The following is an 18363-nucleotide window of genomic DNA, read 5'->3' as shown; positions in this document are numbered from 1 at the left end:
ATAAATAAAAATAAACAGTGTCTCAATAAGAAATCAATTTCTTTAGGAAAAAATACATTTGCTAGAATACTAAAAAACACGTAACTTAGGAAAATAGAAATTTTCACAATGAAGATTTTCAAATTAAAAGACTTTTTTCTACTGTCATGTATAATCAAATAGAATTATCAATTAAATTATAGAAATTAAATTAAATGATAGACTTATTCCAAACAAAAATTAAATATTATTAAATATGCAAGAAATACAAATAAATACAGAAAACTTAAACACTGAATTTCTTTCTTTTATAATAAATTTTTATTAATGTTAATGGGGTGACATCAATAAATCAGGGTACATATATTCAAAGAAAACATGTCCAGGTTATCTTGTCATTCTATTATGTTGCATACCCATCACCCAAAGTCAGATTGTCCTCCGTCACCTTCTAGCTAGTTTTCTTTGTGCCCCTCCCCCCCCCTTCCCCTCTCCTCCCTCCCTCCTCCCACCCCCCGTAACCACCACACTCTTGTCCATGTCTCTTAGTCTCGTTTTTATGTCCCACCAATGTATGGAATCATATAGTTCTTGTTTTTTTCTGATTTACTTATTTCACTCCGTATAATGTTATCAAGATCCCATGTCTTCTATTGAAGGGCTTTTTGGTTGTTTCCATGTCTTGGCCACTGTGAACAATCCCCATGCACATCCCATGTGTCTTTACGAATCAATGTTTTTGAGTTTTTGGGGTATATACCCAGTAGAGGGATTGCAGGGTCATAAGATAGTTCTATTTTCAGTGTTTTGAAGAACCACCATACTTTCTTCCATAATGGTTGTACTACTTTACATTCCCACCAACAGTGGATGAGGGTTCCTTTTTCTCCACAGCCTCTCCAACATTTGCTATTACCTGTCTTGTTGATAATAGCTAATCTAACAGGTGTGAGGTGGTATCTCATTGTAGTATTTATTTGCATTTCTCTAATAACTAATGAAGATGAGCATCTTTTCATATATCTGTTGGCCATTTGTATTTCTTCCTGGGAGAAGTGTCTGTTCATGTCCTCTTACCATCTTTTTCATCTTTTTATTGGATTGTTTGTTTGTTTGTTGTTGAGTTTTATGAATTCTTTGTAAATTTTGGATATTAGGCCCTTATCTGAGCTGTTGTTTGAAAATATCATTTCCCATTTAGTTGGCTGTCTGTTTTATTTTGTTGTCAGTTTCTCTTGCTGAGCAAAAACTTTTTAGTCTGATGTAGTCCCATTTATTTATCTTTGCCTTCACTTCTCTTGCCTTTGGAGTCAAATTTATAAAATGCTCTTTAAAACCCAGGTCCATGAGTTTAGTACCTATGTCTTCTTCTGTATACTTTATTCTTTCAGGTCTTATATTTAGGTCTTTGATCCATTTTGAATTAATTTTAGTACAAGGGGACAAGCTGTAGTCAAGTTTCATTCTTTTGCATGTGGCTTTCCAGTTTTCCCAGCACCATTTGTTGAAGAGGCTTTCTTTTCTCCATTGTGTGTTGTTGGCCCCTTTATCAAAAATTATTTGACCATATATATGTGGTTTTATTTCTGGACTTTCTATTCTGTTCCACTGGTCTGAGTATCTATTTTTCTGCCAATACCATGCTGTTTTGATTGTTTTGGCCCTATAATATAGTTTGAAGTCAGGTATTTAAACACTGAATTTCTAAAACAGCTTAGGAAATTTCTATTGCTTTTGTAAAACAAAAAGTAAATTTTTTTTTATATTTTTCTTTTTTTTTTTACCTCTATTTTATTTTATTTTGTATTTTTCTGAAGCTAGAAACGGGGAGAGACAGTCAGACAGACTTCCGCATGCACCCGACCAGGATCCACCTGGCATGCCCACCAGGGGGCGACACTCTGCCCACCAGGGGGTGGTGCTCTGCCCCTCTGGGGCGTCGTTCTGCAGCGACCAGAGCCACTTTAGCGCCTGGGGCAGAGGCCAAGGAGCCATCCCCAGCGCCCGGGGCAACTTTGCTCTAATGGAGCCTCGACTGTGGGAGGGGAAGAGAGAGACAGAGGAGAGGAAAGAGAGGGGGAGGGGTGGAGAAGCAAATGGGCACTTCTCTTGTGTGCCCTGGCCGGGAATCGAACCTGGGACTTCTGCACGCCAGGCCGATGCTCTACCACTGAGCCAACCGGCCAGAGCCTTTTTTGTATTTTTCTAGAGTTGGAAACGGGGAGGCAGTCAGACAGACTCCCGCATGTGCTCGACTAAGATTCACCCGGCACGCCCACCAGGGGGCGATGCTCTGCCCATCTGGGGCGTCGCTCTGTTGCAACCAGAGCCATTCTAGCGCCTGAGGCAGAGGCCACAGAGCCATCCTCAGCGCCCGGGCCAACTTTGCTCCCATGGAGCCTTGGCTGTGGGAGGGGAAGAAAGAGACAGAGAGGAAGGAGAGGAGGAGGGGTGGAAAAGCAGATGGGCACCTCTCCTGTGTGTCCTGGCCGGGAATCGAACCCAGGACTCCTGCATGCCAGGCGGACACTCTACCACTGAGCCAACTGGCCAGGGCCACAAAAAGTAATTTTTTGAAAACCAAACCTGCCATATTCGTGTAAGTTCATGTTCTAATTTCTTTTTAATGTAGCCATGATCAAAATTAGTTTTTTCATTACTTATCACATTACTCCCTTCTGAAAAGATGGTATATATATATATATATATATATATATATATATATATATTTTTTTTTTTTTTTTTTTTTTTTTTTTTTCCATTTTTCTGAAGCTGGAAACAGGGAGAGACAGTCAGACAGACTCCCGCATGAGCCCGACCGGGATCCACCCGGCACGCCCACCAGGGGCGATGCTCTGCCCACCAGGGGGCGATGCTCTGCCCATCCTGGGTGTCGCCATGTTGCGACCAGAGCCACTCTAGCGCCTGGGGCAGAGGCCACAGAGCCATCCCCAGCGCCCGGGCCATCTTTGCTCCAATGGAGCCTTGGCTGCGGGATGGGAAGAGAGAGACAGAGAGGAAGGAGGGGGGAGTGGAGAAGCAAATGGGCGCTTCTCCTGTGTGCCCTGGCCGGGAATCGAACCCGGGTCCTCCGCACGCTAGGCCGATGCTCTACCGCTGAGCCAACCGGCCAGGGCGATGGTATATATTTTTTGACTTGCTTCATAACATCTTTGTTTAAGAAAAAAACCTCACTGAACTCTCATATCTTAGAAGCCTAAGTAAATACAGAAAATATGTTCAATATTTATACAACCAAGACAATGTCCAAAAGCAAGTATTAGTATTAAACCCATTTGTTAAGACTGATAATCTTAGAACCTGAAACGTTAAGTACTTTACACTTAAGACCACTTAGTTCGTGTGTGTCTGGAACTAGTCTTGCCAAGCTGAGTAGTGTGATCCCTGAGACCAGGTTCTCAATGAACTATCTGCTCCCTTCTATCGGGTCACTGCAGGACCAATTAACCCCATTATCGATTAATCTGCATATTAACAAGTTTACAGATTGCACAACTGCTCTTGCAGTGAAGTAATGATACAAACACTGCATATTTTTCAGAATATTTTTATCCACACCAAATAAAGAAAATAACAATGTTCAGTTCATCAAGTAAGATCAATGATGTGCTTCAAAGTAAATTTTCCTCCAAAGCAACTGAAAACAACATAAACATTTACATTTAAAAGATTCTGCGTTTGTGAGCATTAATTGTGAGGAACAACAAAGCCATGAGGCTATTATCTCATTGTAGGCTAGCAGGACGTCCTGGTAACCAACAAAAAGCCTTGCATAAGCCAGGCCCCCAGTGGACCTCTGAGCACTGGCACAGCTGGAGCCTCCTTCCCTGTGTGGGCTGGTTACTGGGGACCAGCAGCTCAGGGCAGTGCGCAGATTTAGAGGTTTATTTCAGAACAGTAATGGGTTAGGATACCAGTAGTGTCACTAGAACTACTGCAGATGAATTCTAGAGACCATGAAAGCTTTATTAAGTTCTATGAAGAACAATTTTCAAATTTCCGATCCCTATAATTTTACTCCTTAATGTTAAGAATGAGGAATATTTTCAGGTACACAAATGACTTTTTAGAGTCCTAGATATTGTCAGCTGACTGCCAGACTAATCAGAGTCCTGAATATTCTTAAAATATATACAGATTAGGGTCAAGCAATTTTAGCTACGAGGACTAAGTACTATATATATATAAGAGTCAAATAGTTTTAAGTTTGACTCTATATACCTGTCAAAATACATACATGGAAACATATATACATATATAATATAGTTGGCAGTTGAACAACACGGGGGTTAGGCGTGCTGACCTTCCCTGAAGTCAAAAGTCTACACATCATTTTAGAACCCCCAAGTTTTAACTACTGTTGACCAGAAGCCTACCAATAACATAAAAGTCAATGAACACAGTTTGTATGTTAGATGCATTATATACTGCATTTTTACAATAAAATGTTAAGAAAATCATAAGAGAAAAAACATTTATAGTACTATATTTATTAAAAAATACATGTATAAGTGGTTCAAACTTGTGTTGTTCAAGGATCAATGGTACATGTAAACTATTAAGCTGAAGCAAAACACAGGATTCACCAAGATGAATACATATACTGTCCCTAAACTCTTATCTACATCTCACATCTAAGTTATGTGTTAATTTGGCTCCAAACTTTTCCTTTGGACTCTCCCTAAATAATGTACTAGTAAAGGGAAAAGAGGTGCTGAAATGTCTGAACAATTCCACATCTAGAAAAAAACAAAGATTGCAAAACAAGATATATTTTGTGGAAAATTGGAATCCAGTAGGCCTAGGATTTTCCTATATTGGTACTAGTAGTTAATTAAGAAGTCGTTAAGCCCAGTTAATCCCCAAAGGTAATGGAGCTTTTCCAGTATCGAAATCACTTTCTTTGGTAAACACTGAGCTTGATGTTCACTGCAGTCCCTGAAATTCTAAAAGAATGGCTGTTCCTTTTCTGTATGAGGTTGAAGAGTGAATCCTAAAGCATGTGTGGACATATAAAGGGGCCACATACTAACCCTGACAGGCTCAGAAGAGGCCCACATGATGGACTCCACAAATTCAAAGACCAAAAGTAACCACATTGGATGGTCTGAACATAAAAACACCTAATTAAAAACAGATCGTGATAGGTAGTTACATCCTAGGTCTGTAGCTTCCTTGACAAAGGTCAAACTTTACCTTAAGTGAGCCTGTCTGTTGTCTTTCTGCATCTAGGACAACCTACCTTTGGAGTGTCAGAATAACCCCCTTTCCACACCCACCTGCACCAGAGCATGATACCACAGAAGCCCTCGTTGCTATCTTATTCCCCAAATACCATGTCTCTGTGCCGTAAATGTTCATTAACTATCTTCTAGCCACCAATGTGAAAGAATTGTGTATCTTTCCATTTTACTCTTTCTCTAATCTCAGATTTCTTGCTTTGCTTTCTCCCATCCCCTTAATCCACCACCAATGGGTTTCATGTAACCGCTGGCTATCCTCCTGTAGTTCTAATGTATAAAATTGCCCTTCTCTGGAACATTTTCTCAATTGTTTGAGATTTTGCTTCCTGGCAATTGTCATCAGTTTTGTTCAAATAAACTCACAAAAATTATCTGTAAGTTTAGATGTTTCTTTTTTTTGTATTTTTCTGAACCTGGAAATGGGGAGGCAGTCAGACAGACTCCCACATGCACCCGACTGGGATCCACCCAGCACGCCCACCAGGGGGCGATGCTCTGCCCCTCCGGGGCGTCACTCTGTCACGACCAGAGCCATTCTAGCGCCTGGGGCAGAGGCCAAGGAGCCATCCCCAGCGCCCGAGCCATCTTTTGCTCCAATGGAGGCTCGGCTGCGGGAGGGGAAGAGAGAGACAGAGAGGAAGGAGAGGGGGAGGGGTGGAGAAGCAGATGGGTGCCTCTCCTGTGTGCCCTGGCTGGGAATCGAACCCGGGACTTCCCAACGCCAGGCCCACGCTCTACCACTGAGCCAACCGGCCAGGGCCAGTTTAGATGTTTCTTATCTTGATACATGGTACCAATGACTTTTTAATTTTATTTAGTGTTTATTATGGGGGGGGGAACAGACCCATGATTTCAAAAATATTTAAGACAGCTAAAAAATATTAAAGTGTGACTCAAAAATATTGAACAATAGTGTGAATAGTAGTCATGGCAAAAATAATAAAAGTGGTTTGGAAATGACTGACAGATGGGGGACACTAATATAGTTAATTCCAATTCTGGAATTACATTATTTGACTTTTCAGAGTCCTGTATTTTTAATTTTTACTAATGAAGTAATATTTGACCTAGGGTTTTGTAAGGATAAAAGAGATGGGGCAAGTAAGCTCAATTTATAAATTATAAATGCCTTACAGTTATGAGGCATTATAATCATGATTCTTCCCAGTTCTCTGCTTCAACAGAACAACCCTGTATATATGTCTATCACTGCATGTAAAACTTCTTTTTGAGGACCTGGCCGGTTGCTCAGTGGTAGAGCATTGGCCTGCTGTGTGGATGTCCCAGGTTTGATTCCCAGTCAGGGCACAAAGAAGAAGCAACCATCTGCTTCTCCACATCTCTCTCTTCTCCTTCTCTCTCTTTTTTTCTTTCTCTTTCCCCTCCTGCAGCCATGCTCAATTGAGGGAGTTGGCCCCAGGTGCTAAGGATGGCTCCTTGGCCTCTGCCTCAGACACTAACAAGAGCTCAGTTGCTGAGCAATGGAGCAATGCTCCAGAAGGGCAGGGCATTGCCCCCTAGTGGGCCTGCTGGGTGGATCCTGGTCTGAGTGCATGAGGGAGTCTGTCTCTGCCTCTCCTCCTCTCACTTAATAAACAACAACAACAACAAAAAACAGTGATTCTTATAGACATCCAGTTTTGTTTTGTTTTTTTATAAATAAATTTTTATTTTAATGGGGTGACATCAATAAATCAGGGTACATACATTCAAAGAAAACATTTCCAGGTTATCTTGTCATTTAGTTCTGTTGCATACCCATCACCCAAAGAGAGATCGTCCTCCGCCACCCTCCATCCAGTTCTCTCTGTACCCTTCCCCCCACCTTCCCTCCCCCTACCCCCCGTAACCACCACACTCCTGTCCATGCCTCTTAGTCTCACTTTTATGTCCCACAAATGTATGGAATCCTGCAGTTCCTGTTTTTTTCTGATTCGCTTATTTCACCCCGCACAATGCTACCAAGACTCCACCATTCCGCTGTAAGTGATCCGATGTCATCATTTCTTATGGCTGAATAGTATACCATGGTGTATATGTGCCCCATCTTCTTCATCCAGTCCTCTATTTTTTTTTTACAGTGATTAAAAGCCTTTAAGCAAACTCTTGGCCAATACAGCAAGAATCCCTAAAAGAGTAGTGTCCTTAACATGTTCACCAAGTCCAAGTTGGCCCCATCACCATGCCAAATCCCTGAAAAATGCAACCCAACCACAGTTCAGTCTGTTAGGAGCTGTCACAGGGAGCAGGAGTCCAGGAAAGTTCCCTACAGGAAAAGTCCGCATGGCACTGGAATTGTTGTCACCATTCTATACTTTGCAGCTCATGTCCAAGTCCCAATGACCGCTGCTTCTAGCTGGTAATGATTTAGGTAGACTGGAAAAAGCCATTTGCAGCATGCGTGGATATGGAGCTTCTGTTCTCCTCTGCCTGGAGAGTTGAGACCAGGTTGCTTTTCCCTGGAGCTCTGCGACTGTGGCATGGTAAAGAGAACCTTGGGATACACTAAGGTGGGTGGCAAAGGTAAATTCATAATACAAGTTGGCAAAAGGAAGAAAGAGAGCTCTAAATTAGGAGTAGGTCCCAGCCTGAAATATGAGTGGGGCATTGAGGTAGGAGGGATAAAGGAAACACTATATATTAAGCAAAGCAGCAGAAAATAGGACTATCAACACCCACAACAGAGATCTTTGAGGGAAGAATAAAAAACCTGACTATTCAGGCAAAACATAGTTAAGTGGCCCTTGTGCGAATGAGATCAGTTTACCTGCTTCTTGGAAGAAATACCCTAGGCTCGTCCACAGTGTTGTAGATGGGGCCGACGGCCCTGGGCACCTTCAGCCTTCAGTGGCAAACCCCAGCTTTCTGGGCAAGGTTAGGTCATAGGTGGCTGGAGCAGGGCTGGAAGAGACTGAACCCTCCCTTAGAGGAGCGAGGGGGAAACCTACCTTCCAGTGTCCCTGTTTCCTCACAGCAGAGGCATGTAAGCCTGGCAGGCTTTAGCTCAATAGACATCCAGTTTTTGCCTTTCAAATCTATTCTTTATGAAGTGGGAAAATTCATCCACCTAGACAGTTTGAAAAGATTGATTCTAGAATGCAGATCCAAATTAAAAAAAAAAAAAGGTTTTTTTTTATTCAGTGTACTTGGTTTTTTCCCTCATCAGCCAAATTGGGGAAAATTAGTATTTTCTGTATCTATATGACCCTGAAAAGACAAGAAAGCTTTAAAACTATTACTCGCCTGACCTGTGGTGGCGCAGTGGATAAAGCATCAACCTGGAAATGCTGAGGTTGCTGGTTCGAAACCCTGGGCTTGCCTGGTCAAGGCACATATGGGAGTTGATGCTTCCAGCTCCTCCCCCTTCTCTCTCTCCTCTCTCTCCCTCTCTGTCTCTCTCTCTCCCTCTCTCTCTCCTCTCTAAAAATGAATAAAATTAAATAAAAATAAAAATAAAAATAAGTTTAAAAAATTAAAAAAAAAACTATTACTCTACTCCTGTACTTTTTATTTCTTATAAACTAAAAAGAAATGGACAATGCAGGCTTCTAAAATTTCAAAGGCTGTCACTGTAATATTGAAAACATGTTAGGTATATCAGTGCTGTTGTCTAAATAAACTATATTTTCTAATTCAGCATACCTTGACACTATAGAAAATAACTGAGCCATGTGTGATGCATTTTTAACTGCCTAAGAAAAATCTACAGCCTTAAAGAGCGCTTCTTTTTAAAGGTAAATTGTGCTATTTCATTTTTATTTTTCAAAAAGTCCATATCTAAGACTTAGTTCGGCTTTGCACACTTGCCTGAAGGCTGTCAGTGGCCGGCCAGATCATGGCAGTGAAAAGTACGGATGGCCTGCCAGCGAGTCTTGAGGGAAGCTTGCTGGAGGATGATCACTTTACAAAGGCGTGCTGGCCCCATTTCTGCAGATTGAAACATCAGGTTTAAGAACTAAGTTGATCTGACCTGGGGCAGTAGCATTAGCAGTAAAGTAGAATAAGAGCATATTTCTGATGGTACAAACTGGAAGAGCCTGGAGAAGCTTAAATAAAAGCTGAGATTCTGATTTAAGAAGATAAATTTCTAATCATTTTATAAACGTCAAAGCAGTGGGAAAATGTGACCTCTCCGAGGTGACATAACTACATTTCCTGAGCAAGCAGTAGCAGGAAACAGAACAGGCACTGAGATGGGACAGTGACCGAGAGAGGGACCCAGGGAAAAGACACTGCCGCATATTTAGCAGCCACGTCAATAGACCGGCTCCTGGGAGGCAGCCCCGTAGCCACAACTATACAGAAGTGAACACCAGCGTGGGCACAGGCAGTTGCAACAGCTTTCTCTAGCAGCCAGCTCTTCCCTAAAATATGTAATCTTTCCTTGGATCTATCTAATTGCAACATAAGATAGTGATTTCTTTCCAAGTCCTTATTCTCCGCTGTTCTACATTAGCCTCGGCTTTTCACCACCTCTCCTTCCCAATTGTTCCTAGCATTGTAAAATACTCATATGCTACTAGTAAGTAAAGAATGTGGATGTTTGGAATGAATGTAGCAGACTGCTTGCTTCATAAAGAAAGGCCAGATTTACAATTTATTAAAACTGGACAGGAACCTAGAGTGTGACTTGGGAGATGACAAAAAGTCCTGCACCTTCCCATCAACCATCTCCCTCTCTCTCTCTCTCTCTCTCTCTCTCTCTCTCTCTCTCTCACACACACACACACACACACACACACATACACAGCTACCCTCAGGGGCTCATTGCATTGCTTTAATTACCATATACATAAATTTCTTTAGATTCATCAGCTCTTACATTGTCAATGCAAATATAACTAAGATCAATAAACAGGCTCCTGAAGAAAATGGTAGAGCAGAGCTCCCCCCGTGAGTTACAAGTGAAATGTGAAATACTGATGGTGGAGAACTTCCTATAATTATACTACATTTAAACCATTTTTAGCAATCATGTACAAATCTACAACAGTTGAAGTTATATTTTCACATTACCTGTAAGTTATCCTGTCTAAACATCCTGAATTCAGAATCACTCCAGCAGATAAGAGTTTATTCCTACTCCGTGCCACTAGAGGGCGAACTGTCACGGTTATGCCAGGTAGCACTTTATGAAGTTGTGCCATACAGGCATTATTTTCTAATGTTTGCCATGATGTGAAAAGATCACAACTGTGATTAATTTTGGCACTTACTTACCAATTATTTATTTATAATTTATTGGCACTGATATATGTCAGAAAATAAAGAATTTGTATTTATTTATTTTTGCGAGAGATAGAGATGAGAATCATCCACTGGTAGTTGCAGCACTGTTAGTTTATTGATTGCTTCTCATACGTGCCTTGCCCTGGAGGCTCAAGCTGAGCCAGTGAGTGACCTCACATGCTCAAGCCGGCAGCTGTGGCGAGCCTGTGCTCAAGCCCGCAACCTCAGGGTTTTGAACCTGGGACTTCAGCGTCCCAGGTCGATGCTCTATTCACTGCACCACCACTGGCCAGGCTAAAGTATATTTTTAAATATAACACAAAAGAAAAAAACTCAACAAAAATCACTCCTTTAAATTAAGTAAATTTAACCTTAGGAAAAACTCACTACATTGTCTCTATTTCTCTCATTTTGAGTAGGACCCAAAAACCTTGATCACAAGCCAGCACTGGGTTTCAAACTGGAAAGAGCTATTTAATAGTCAATTGGAGATTACTATTGATTTTAAAAATGTGAGGGATAGTCCATGTGAAATCCATAGAACTTCCATATTACTTCCCAAATTGTATTTTGTGCAATCCAATATTAAAATTTATATACATTTCTTAAGCATGAACTGAGAATCAGAAGACATGGCCTTTATTTCTGGGAAACAATGAAAATACTAAGCACTATGCTAGATGCTAAGGATTCGTAAATAAGTAAGACTGGCCTGTATTCAAGGAGCCCAGAGGGAAAATAAACACGCAATAAAATTAATTGAGCTTAATGAGCTAAGTGCTGCAACAGACAGATGTTGCACATATTACACCACAACAGAGAAAGTTGCGGTGTAGTAATTACCTGGGGGAGCTCCTGTCATTTCTCCGAGGCAGGGAGAGGTCACAAAATGACCTAAATGGCTCCACGTTTCCCAACAGTCACTCACTTTCTTTTTCTAGAGAAACACTGCTGGGAGCTTTAATGCAAAAAGGGTTTCCAAACTTGGATTCCAAAATAACTACCATTTCTTTTTTTTTTTTTTTCACCTTTAATTAGGCTTGAGGAATATTCTTCCTTCCCTATTATCATCGAACTTCTTCAGTGAGCCTTAAGTGTTAAAAATAATTTATGCAAGGAATTTTGCTCTACTTCATGCAGATTTGGTTACGTACTTTTTATTTTTTGATAGTGGAAGGCTTTGACTACAGCTTTCTTGCACGAAATGAAATGAAAGGTTAACGTGTCACTTAGTAAATGAAGCTGAATGTTCCGCGGCTGCTGCCATGGCAGGGAGAGGCCAGGGTGAAGAGCTGCGGCCCAGACACCACGGCCGAGAGATCTGCTCCGGGCCATGGGTCCACTTCCTCTCCGCTTCGCTGTGAAAATGCGGCCTCAGATACTATCTGTTGGCATCGGCTTTTCATTATTAACATAATTCAGTGTTACTTGGCAACACACCGGTGGTTTGCTTTTGAAATACCATGAATCATAGATTCAATAAAAGCAAGGCTGAAATTTTTAGTAGGAAATCCTATATAGGAAAATATATTTCTAAAGATTTTCATGTGCTCTGTTTTTATTCTTTGGTATAACATTTTTACATGTTACTTAGCGACTTCGTGATGATTTATAACTGTTTAACAGACCTATGAAATACTTCAATTTTCATATAAAATTTTTAATTTCAAAATAATGGCAGAGTTTTGAACGATAGGAAAACAGCTTTTGTTTTTGAGGCAATTTCACAATATGCTCTCATTATAAAAGCACATTGTTTTTCGATAAAGTCACCCAAAAGGTGTTTTCCTTCATATCATTATTAATAACTAAGAATAATTCATGAAATATACTGAAAATTACTGATAATTGCTAACGTGCTATTCTGAAAGACATAATTCTATAATTCTGTATTCTTGCAGAACGTATAACAGGTGTTCCCATTCCCCATGTCCCTGTATACACATTCACTCTGTATTCAAATCACAGAAGCAAAGGGCAGGATAAGGTCTGTGACCTCACTGCTAATTTCCCTAGCAAATAAACCAGCAGCTGCTGGCCCATGAACCGAGTTGCCACTACAAACAGGGCACGGTACACATGGGACAGGATGCTTTCATGGAGTCCTTCAGCAGCACCATTGGGGTCTTTCAGTACAAAATATACCTCCTTCTCTTAGGTAAGGCACTGCATGATTTGTGTTTTAGCTGGTTGTTGTTTTTTTAAATTGTGGGCTTACGGTAAATATTTGCTTTAGGCAGTAGATTCACTTAGATACTTGTAGAACAGCTTAGAACCTTTTAAACTATAATACATTTTGTTCCAACAAAGATGCAAGAACATTTAGAAGAAATTAAGGTTCAATAAATAGATGGTTATTGTTTTCTAAGAACAACAATTACTGTCAATAGCACTCAATTAAGAAAGTTAAGACATTCTAAAAACCTAATGAATTTGTTCTTTCTAGAGAGTCTACATATAGGTTCAATAGTCTTTAGTATATTTACTTTTGGCAAATACTCTTATAGGCTATGAATTCCTGACTGCTTTTAGTGATACTCAAAACAATTTGTGAAATTGTTCTGTGCTGTTCTTATTCAAGATATTATGGCAAACCATTAGCTCTCCTTTATTTTAAATGACCTTTCTTATGAAATATGGGAAGAGGCGAGGTTCCAAACTAACAAAAACCATATTTTATACACAAAAGGGAGAAATGTGTTTTATAAAGTATTATTTCTCCAAAAATGCTTTCGCTTTTCTCTTTGCCCAATGGCTATTCCTATTAAAATGATCTTCCTCTACCTGAATATTGTTTCCTCAATTTCTTTATCCTTTGAGTTTAAAGGATTCTTCCTCCAACAACCCACTGTTTCTAGACCATTATTTGCCCCAGGTGTTCTCTTTTTCATTCTTCCTATTTATCAGTTTTAAAAGTCAAGGTTAGATTTGTTTACAATCAACAGATAGATATTTTTTAAAGATTTCATTTCTTAAATTCTAACAACTTCGCTAAATGAGCAATTTAAGTTTTAGCCTCTTGAGTAGTTTAGAGCCTTGCTTCCATGGGTATATTTCATTATATTTTTCATTGTAAATGAGGTTGTTATTCAAATTTCTACCTAATATTGTACATGTCCCACCTATTTGAAATGTACAATTTGTAAAATGTTTTAAAAGAATTTGAGTTTTCCATCGTTGTGATTGGTCTAGTGCGTATGTTATCAAATTCAAACCTATATAGATTTTTAGTTTTTTAATTTTTTAGAAAAATCAAATAATTACCATAACTGGATTTTTGTCTTTGTGCATTTTTGTGTGTGTGATTTAGGAGTATCCTGTCAGTGTCCTAATTATTTTTAATTTTATAACATCAGAACTGCTGTCATTTCATAAGTAATGTTTTTATAATTGGCTTGAAGAAGAACTTAGAGCCAATTCACTTGAAGATTTCAACTAAAATAAATAAAAATATACTTTAGAGAAATAGCATGTTTATAAGTAGTTAAAGCAGTTATTATTTCCTAAGACTTTCTTACACAAATTTACTTTTTTCCATTAGTAATATGTTTTAAAGACCATAAGTAATGTGGGATTCCTTTTTTTAAAAAAATATTGTTTTTTCTTTAAAAAAAACAAAAAAACAACAAAAACTTGAAGCCCAAAATGGAGTTTGTAAAGTCTATCCAAAGTAAAACTTAAAATTTCTATTTTCTTTAAATACACAGGAGTTTATTTTCATTAATTTCAGTCAATAATAGTTGTGTTACGCTTGCTAATATCATATACGATAATGGGGAAGTAAATGCCAACTATTTTGAGCTACAGGTAGAGGTCATTTTGGGAAAGTTTGATGTTTATATTCAACACAGTGAACTGACCTAGGGAGTCTTTTGTTTCTGGAATATAAGAAAAGTTTCACACTATAATTCCGGGTGTTTCCTAACACTGGACATTCCTATCAATTGCTATTGCCACACTGTTCAAGGGAGTCTGATGTCAGCGGTATTAGCAATGATTTCCCAGATTAGTGTTCCTTATTTGCAAAAAGTATAAAATGTTTCCTTTCTTATACTCAAAAAGTATTAGTCAATTTAATAATAAAATAAACTTTCATTTAAGTCAAAATATTTGGAATATCAAAAGGAAGTTAAAATTTCATCACTTTTTTATCATTAAATTTTTTTGAAGTTTATTGGTTCACACAGGGTTGACTTTCTAAGATCAATAGTTTTAGTCCTTTAGGTTTTGTCATACAACTGGAAAAGAGCACTTGAAAAATACTCAAAATGAAGCTATTTTTTTTTAAGTTAATAACTGCTGTTTGACAAAATGAATTCACCACATCTGTACTGGAAACACAGCAATGGCCAGAGTATGTGTTTTTAAAATGTAGAGGGAGCGTTTAATTGTCTGTTTCTTTCCCAAAGTTCACTACAAGTAAAGACTGTGCCATATCAATAAATTCATATCTTTCCTGCCAAATGAAAACCTTTTAAGTGCTAAAATAAAGAAAACTGTATTCCTACCTATAATTTATCTGATAAAAGATGACATAAGCAATCTAAGCAAACAGCTATTGTCACAACTGTGCTACCGCTCACTGTCATACATATATTTGAAAAAAAACTCAAATGACATGACTTCATATCATTTGATGAGATAAGCATTGAAAATATGCAGAGATATTAATGTCAAAATATTATTTAAGGTATTATGTGATGCAGTTTCTAAAATGGTTTGAGGAACTAGTTCACCCTCTTTAAACATTATTGTAAGTACTACATAAAGGTATTATTTTCTGCTAAAGTAGTTTCATTTTCCTGGGTTATAATATTCATATTTAATATTCTATTAAATAAAATTTGCTTCCCATAACTCTAGTCATAGACTCCCTAGTCAGTCTTTTCATACTTAAGACTCAACATTCTGATTCAGGATCCAAAAGCCACCAACATTTCCGTTCTGGTCAAGCTGGCACTCCACGGTAATAAAGCATTTCCCAACCATTCTCAGAATATTACGATCTCAGCTTATCTTTTTCAACTACAACCACAAAAAAGAAAAAATAAACAATAGATATGAAGTGTTCTTTTCCTTTTCAAAAAAAGCAAACAAGGACTTTTGCAATGACTTCCTCAAACAACAAGAACAGACTACATCTAGATCTGCATCTCAGTTTAACAGTGGTTTCTAAGTTGAGCTGTGAAATACATGAAATGGACCAACACGTCAGTGACCAAACTGCTCAGTAACTGAGGCAACGACTGAGTTTTATGTCAGCAGCTTTTTGCAGCACATTCTCAAGGTAATGATGTGGATTCCCATCCTCTTTCTTGATTCCTTGGTAACAAATACAGAATTGCCACTTCATTAAAAGATGTCTGGGGATTGGCAATGTATTGAGTGAACTACAACCTGAAACTCAATGCTTCCAAATTCTTTGTGCCCTCTCTCAAATAAATGTGGACCCTTCACCTTCAAATGTGAGGTGCCTGCTATCCTGAAAAAAGCACCCCAGAATATCAAGAACATGAACATAAAGAGAGGCCTTAGGCCTCACATAATATGTGCCCTATGGGCATAGAAGAAAACTGAAGTCTAGAGAATAAAAAAGATTTACTGAGGTCACCTAACTGACAAATCCCCATTGGGGAGTATTTTTCCAAAGTTAGAAGGAGGGAGGCAGTCAGACAGACTCTCACATGTGCCCTACAGGGATCCGCCCGGCATGCCCACCACTGGGCATGCTCTGCCCAAATAGGCATTGCTCCATTGTGGTCAGAGCCATTCTAGCACCTGAGGTGGAGGCCATGGATCCATCCTTGGTGCCCAGGCCAACTTTGCTCCAATGGAGCCTTGGTTGCAGAAGAGAAAGAGACAGATACAGAGGAAAGGAGAGGCGGAAGGGTGGAGAAGCAGATGGGTGTTTCTCCTCTGTGCCCTGGCCGGAAATCAAACCCAGGACTTCCACATGGTGGCTCAACACTCTACTGCTGAGCCAACCAGCCAAGACTAATCCTCATTTTTATTCCAAGTAGTATCCTTTAGTAAGGCCTCACATTCAGTGGATTTTTAACTTTATCGAAGTATTAATTGCAGTAATCTCTGTCCAAGTTTAGAGAACAGATTCCTGAAATCCCTTATTTCCAAGCAATTAAAAAGTGATGGATTTTAGACTACATGGTGGAAGTGGGATAAGGGAGTCCAAGATAAAAGTGAATGATGAAACCCTCATAAGTATTTTTATGTGCACTCCAGTAAAAAAGAAGACAGCAACACACAATAAAGATGGTGGAAGTTACATTTTACATAAGAATAATAAGGGGTGCTAAAAAGCTAGTTTGTTGTTGTTGTTTTACAGAGACAGAGAAAGAGTCAGAGAGAGGGACAGACAGGGACAAACAGACAGGAATGGAAAGAGATAAGAAGCATCCCTCATTAGTTTTTTGTTGCGACACCTTAGTTCAGGGGTAGTCAACCTTTTTATACCTACCACTCACTTTCGTATCTCTGTTAGTAGTAAAATTTTCTAACTGCCCACCAGTTCCACAGTAATGGTGATTTATAAAGTAGGGAAGTAACTTTATAAAATTTATAAAGCAGAGTTACAGCAAGTTAAAGCATATAATAATACTTACCAAATACTTTATGTTGGATTTTTGCTGTTTGGCAGAATAAATCTTTATAAAACAACTTACTATAGTTAAATCTATCTTTTTATACTTTGGTTGCTCTGCTACCGCCCACCATGAAAGCTGGAACGCCCACTAGTGGGCGGTAGGGATCAGGTTGACTACCACTGCCTTAGTTGTTCATTGATTGTTTTCTCATATATGCCTTGACCGTGGGGCTACAGCAGACTGAGTAACCCCTTGCTCGAGCCAGCGACCTTGGGTCCAAGCTGGTGAGTTTTGCTCAAACCAGAGAAGCCCGTGCTCAAGCTGGCGACCTCAGGGTCTCGAACCCGGGTCCTCCATATCCCAGTCTGATGCTCTGTCCACTGCACCACTGCCTTGTCAGGCAAAAAAAGCTAGTTTTTATTTATTGCTTACCAGGAGCTTCCTAGCACCCATTTCAGTGAAAGGCATGTACATGTGTGTTGTCTTGTGCAGATAACACATATACTGACACAATCTTTTTCCCTGTACTGCTCCTCCATCCAACTCCCTGGTATCTTTCTAAGTCCATGACGTCCAGAGCCCTGTTCCCCTCTGTCAGCCTCTGCCTCACATATCTCAGGCCTCCCTGAGTTCAAGTCCTAGACTTACTCTCACCTTCCTGTCTCTCTCTCACGGTTTCCTTCCAGAAACCATTACTCCTTTTCTAAAATCCACTGTACCTCCTCTTCACAATTCCCAGCAACCACTTCCTCCTTTCCCTAATGACTTACATTGGGAACAACTACAAATTTAACATTCTCGCACTTTCCAGAAAAGAAAACAGAAGCAAATCCTCTTACTTTTGTAACTTTTATTATGGACCAAATCACTAAAATGAATGTGCAGGTACAATCCATTATCAGAAAATAATAAAAAAAATAACAAGTCAACCACAAACACACACAGAGCCCAGGAGACTGTGAGACACATGTTTATTTACCCACAGCGTCACCTAACTTGAATCCATACAGTCAGGTTTGGTTGCGCACCGAGGGTGGGGGGAGCTCCTTCTCCCTTTAACCTCTTCTGACTTCCTCTCTGCGCTTCCTCCTCCTGAGTCCTTTGCTCTAACTCCCTGCTGCTTCCAGCTAACCACAGACCAGAACCATGGGAAGCTCTGTGCCCAGCTCTCCCTGGGAAGGAAAGAGAGAAGAAATTTACAGTCCGTAGAATGTGATACCTTGTAGAAACAGGCCTACATCTTTCACTTTCTCCAAAGAAATCAGTGCATAACAATCCCTTATACCTTT

The 18363-nt window shown here is 39.5% G+C and overlaps 1 protein-coding gene across 4 annotated transcripts in view; it reads left to right on the top strand.

Annotated features, from left to right (window-relative positions):
• Positions 1 to 12518: 12518 nt before the first annotated feature.
• LOC136383918 (HEPACAM family member 2-like) overlaps positions 12519 to 18363 on the top strand; it is a 49747-nt gene continuing 43902 nt past the window's right edge. For all 4 annotated transcript variants that reach the window (XM_066353855.1, XM_066353853.1, XM_066353856.1 and 1 more), the window contains exon 1: positions 12519 to 12630. In XM_066353855.1, coding sequence (XP_066209952.1) covers positions 12552 to 12630 — 79 coding nt within the window. In that variant the 5' untranslated portion in view covers positions 12519 to 12551. The remainder of the gene's footprint in view (positions 12631 to 18363) is intronic.

Source organism: Saccopteryx leptura, chromosome 12 (assembly GCF_036850995.1).
Source record: "Saccopteryx leptura isolate mSacLep1 chromosome 12, mSacLep1_pri_phased_curated, whole genome shotgun sequence".
NCBI lineage: Eukaryota > Metazoa > Chordata > Mammalia > Chiroptera > Emballonuridae > Saccopteryx > Saccopteryx leptura.
The sequence above is the reverse complement of the archived record's forward strand: the minus strand, read 5'-3'. Positions and strand labels throughout refer to the sequence as shown.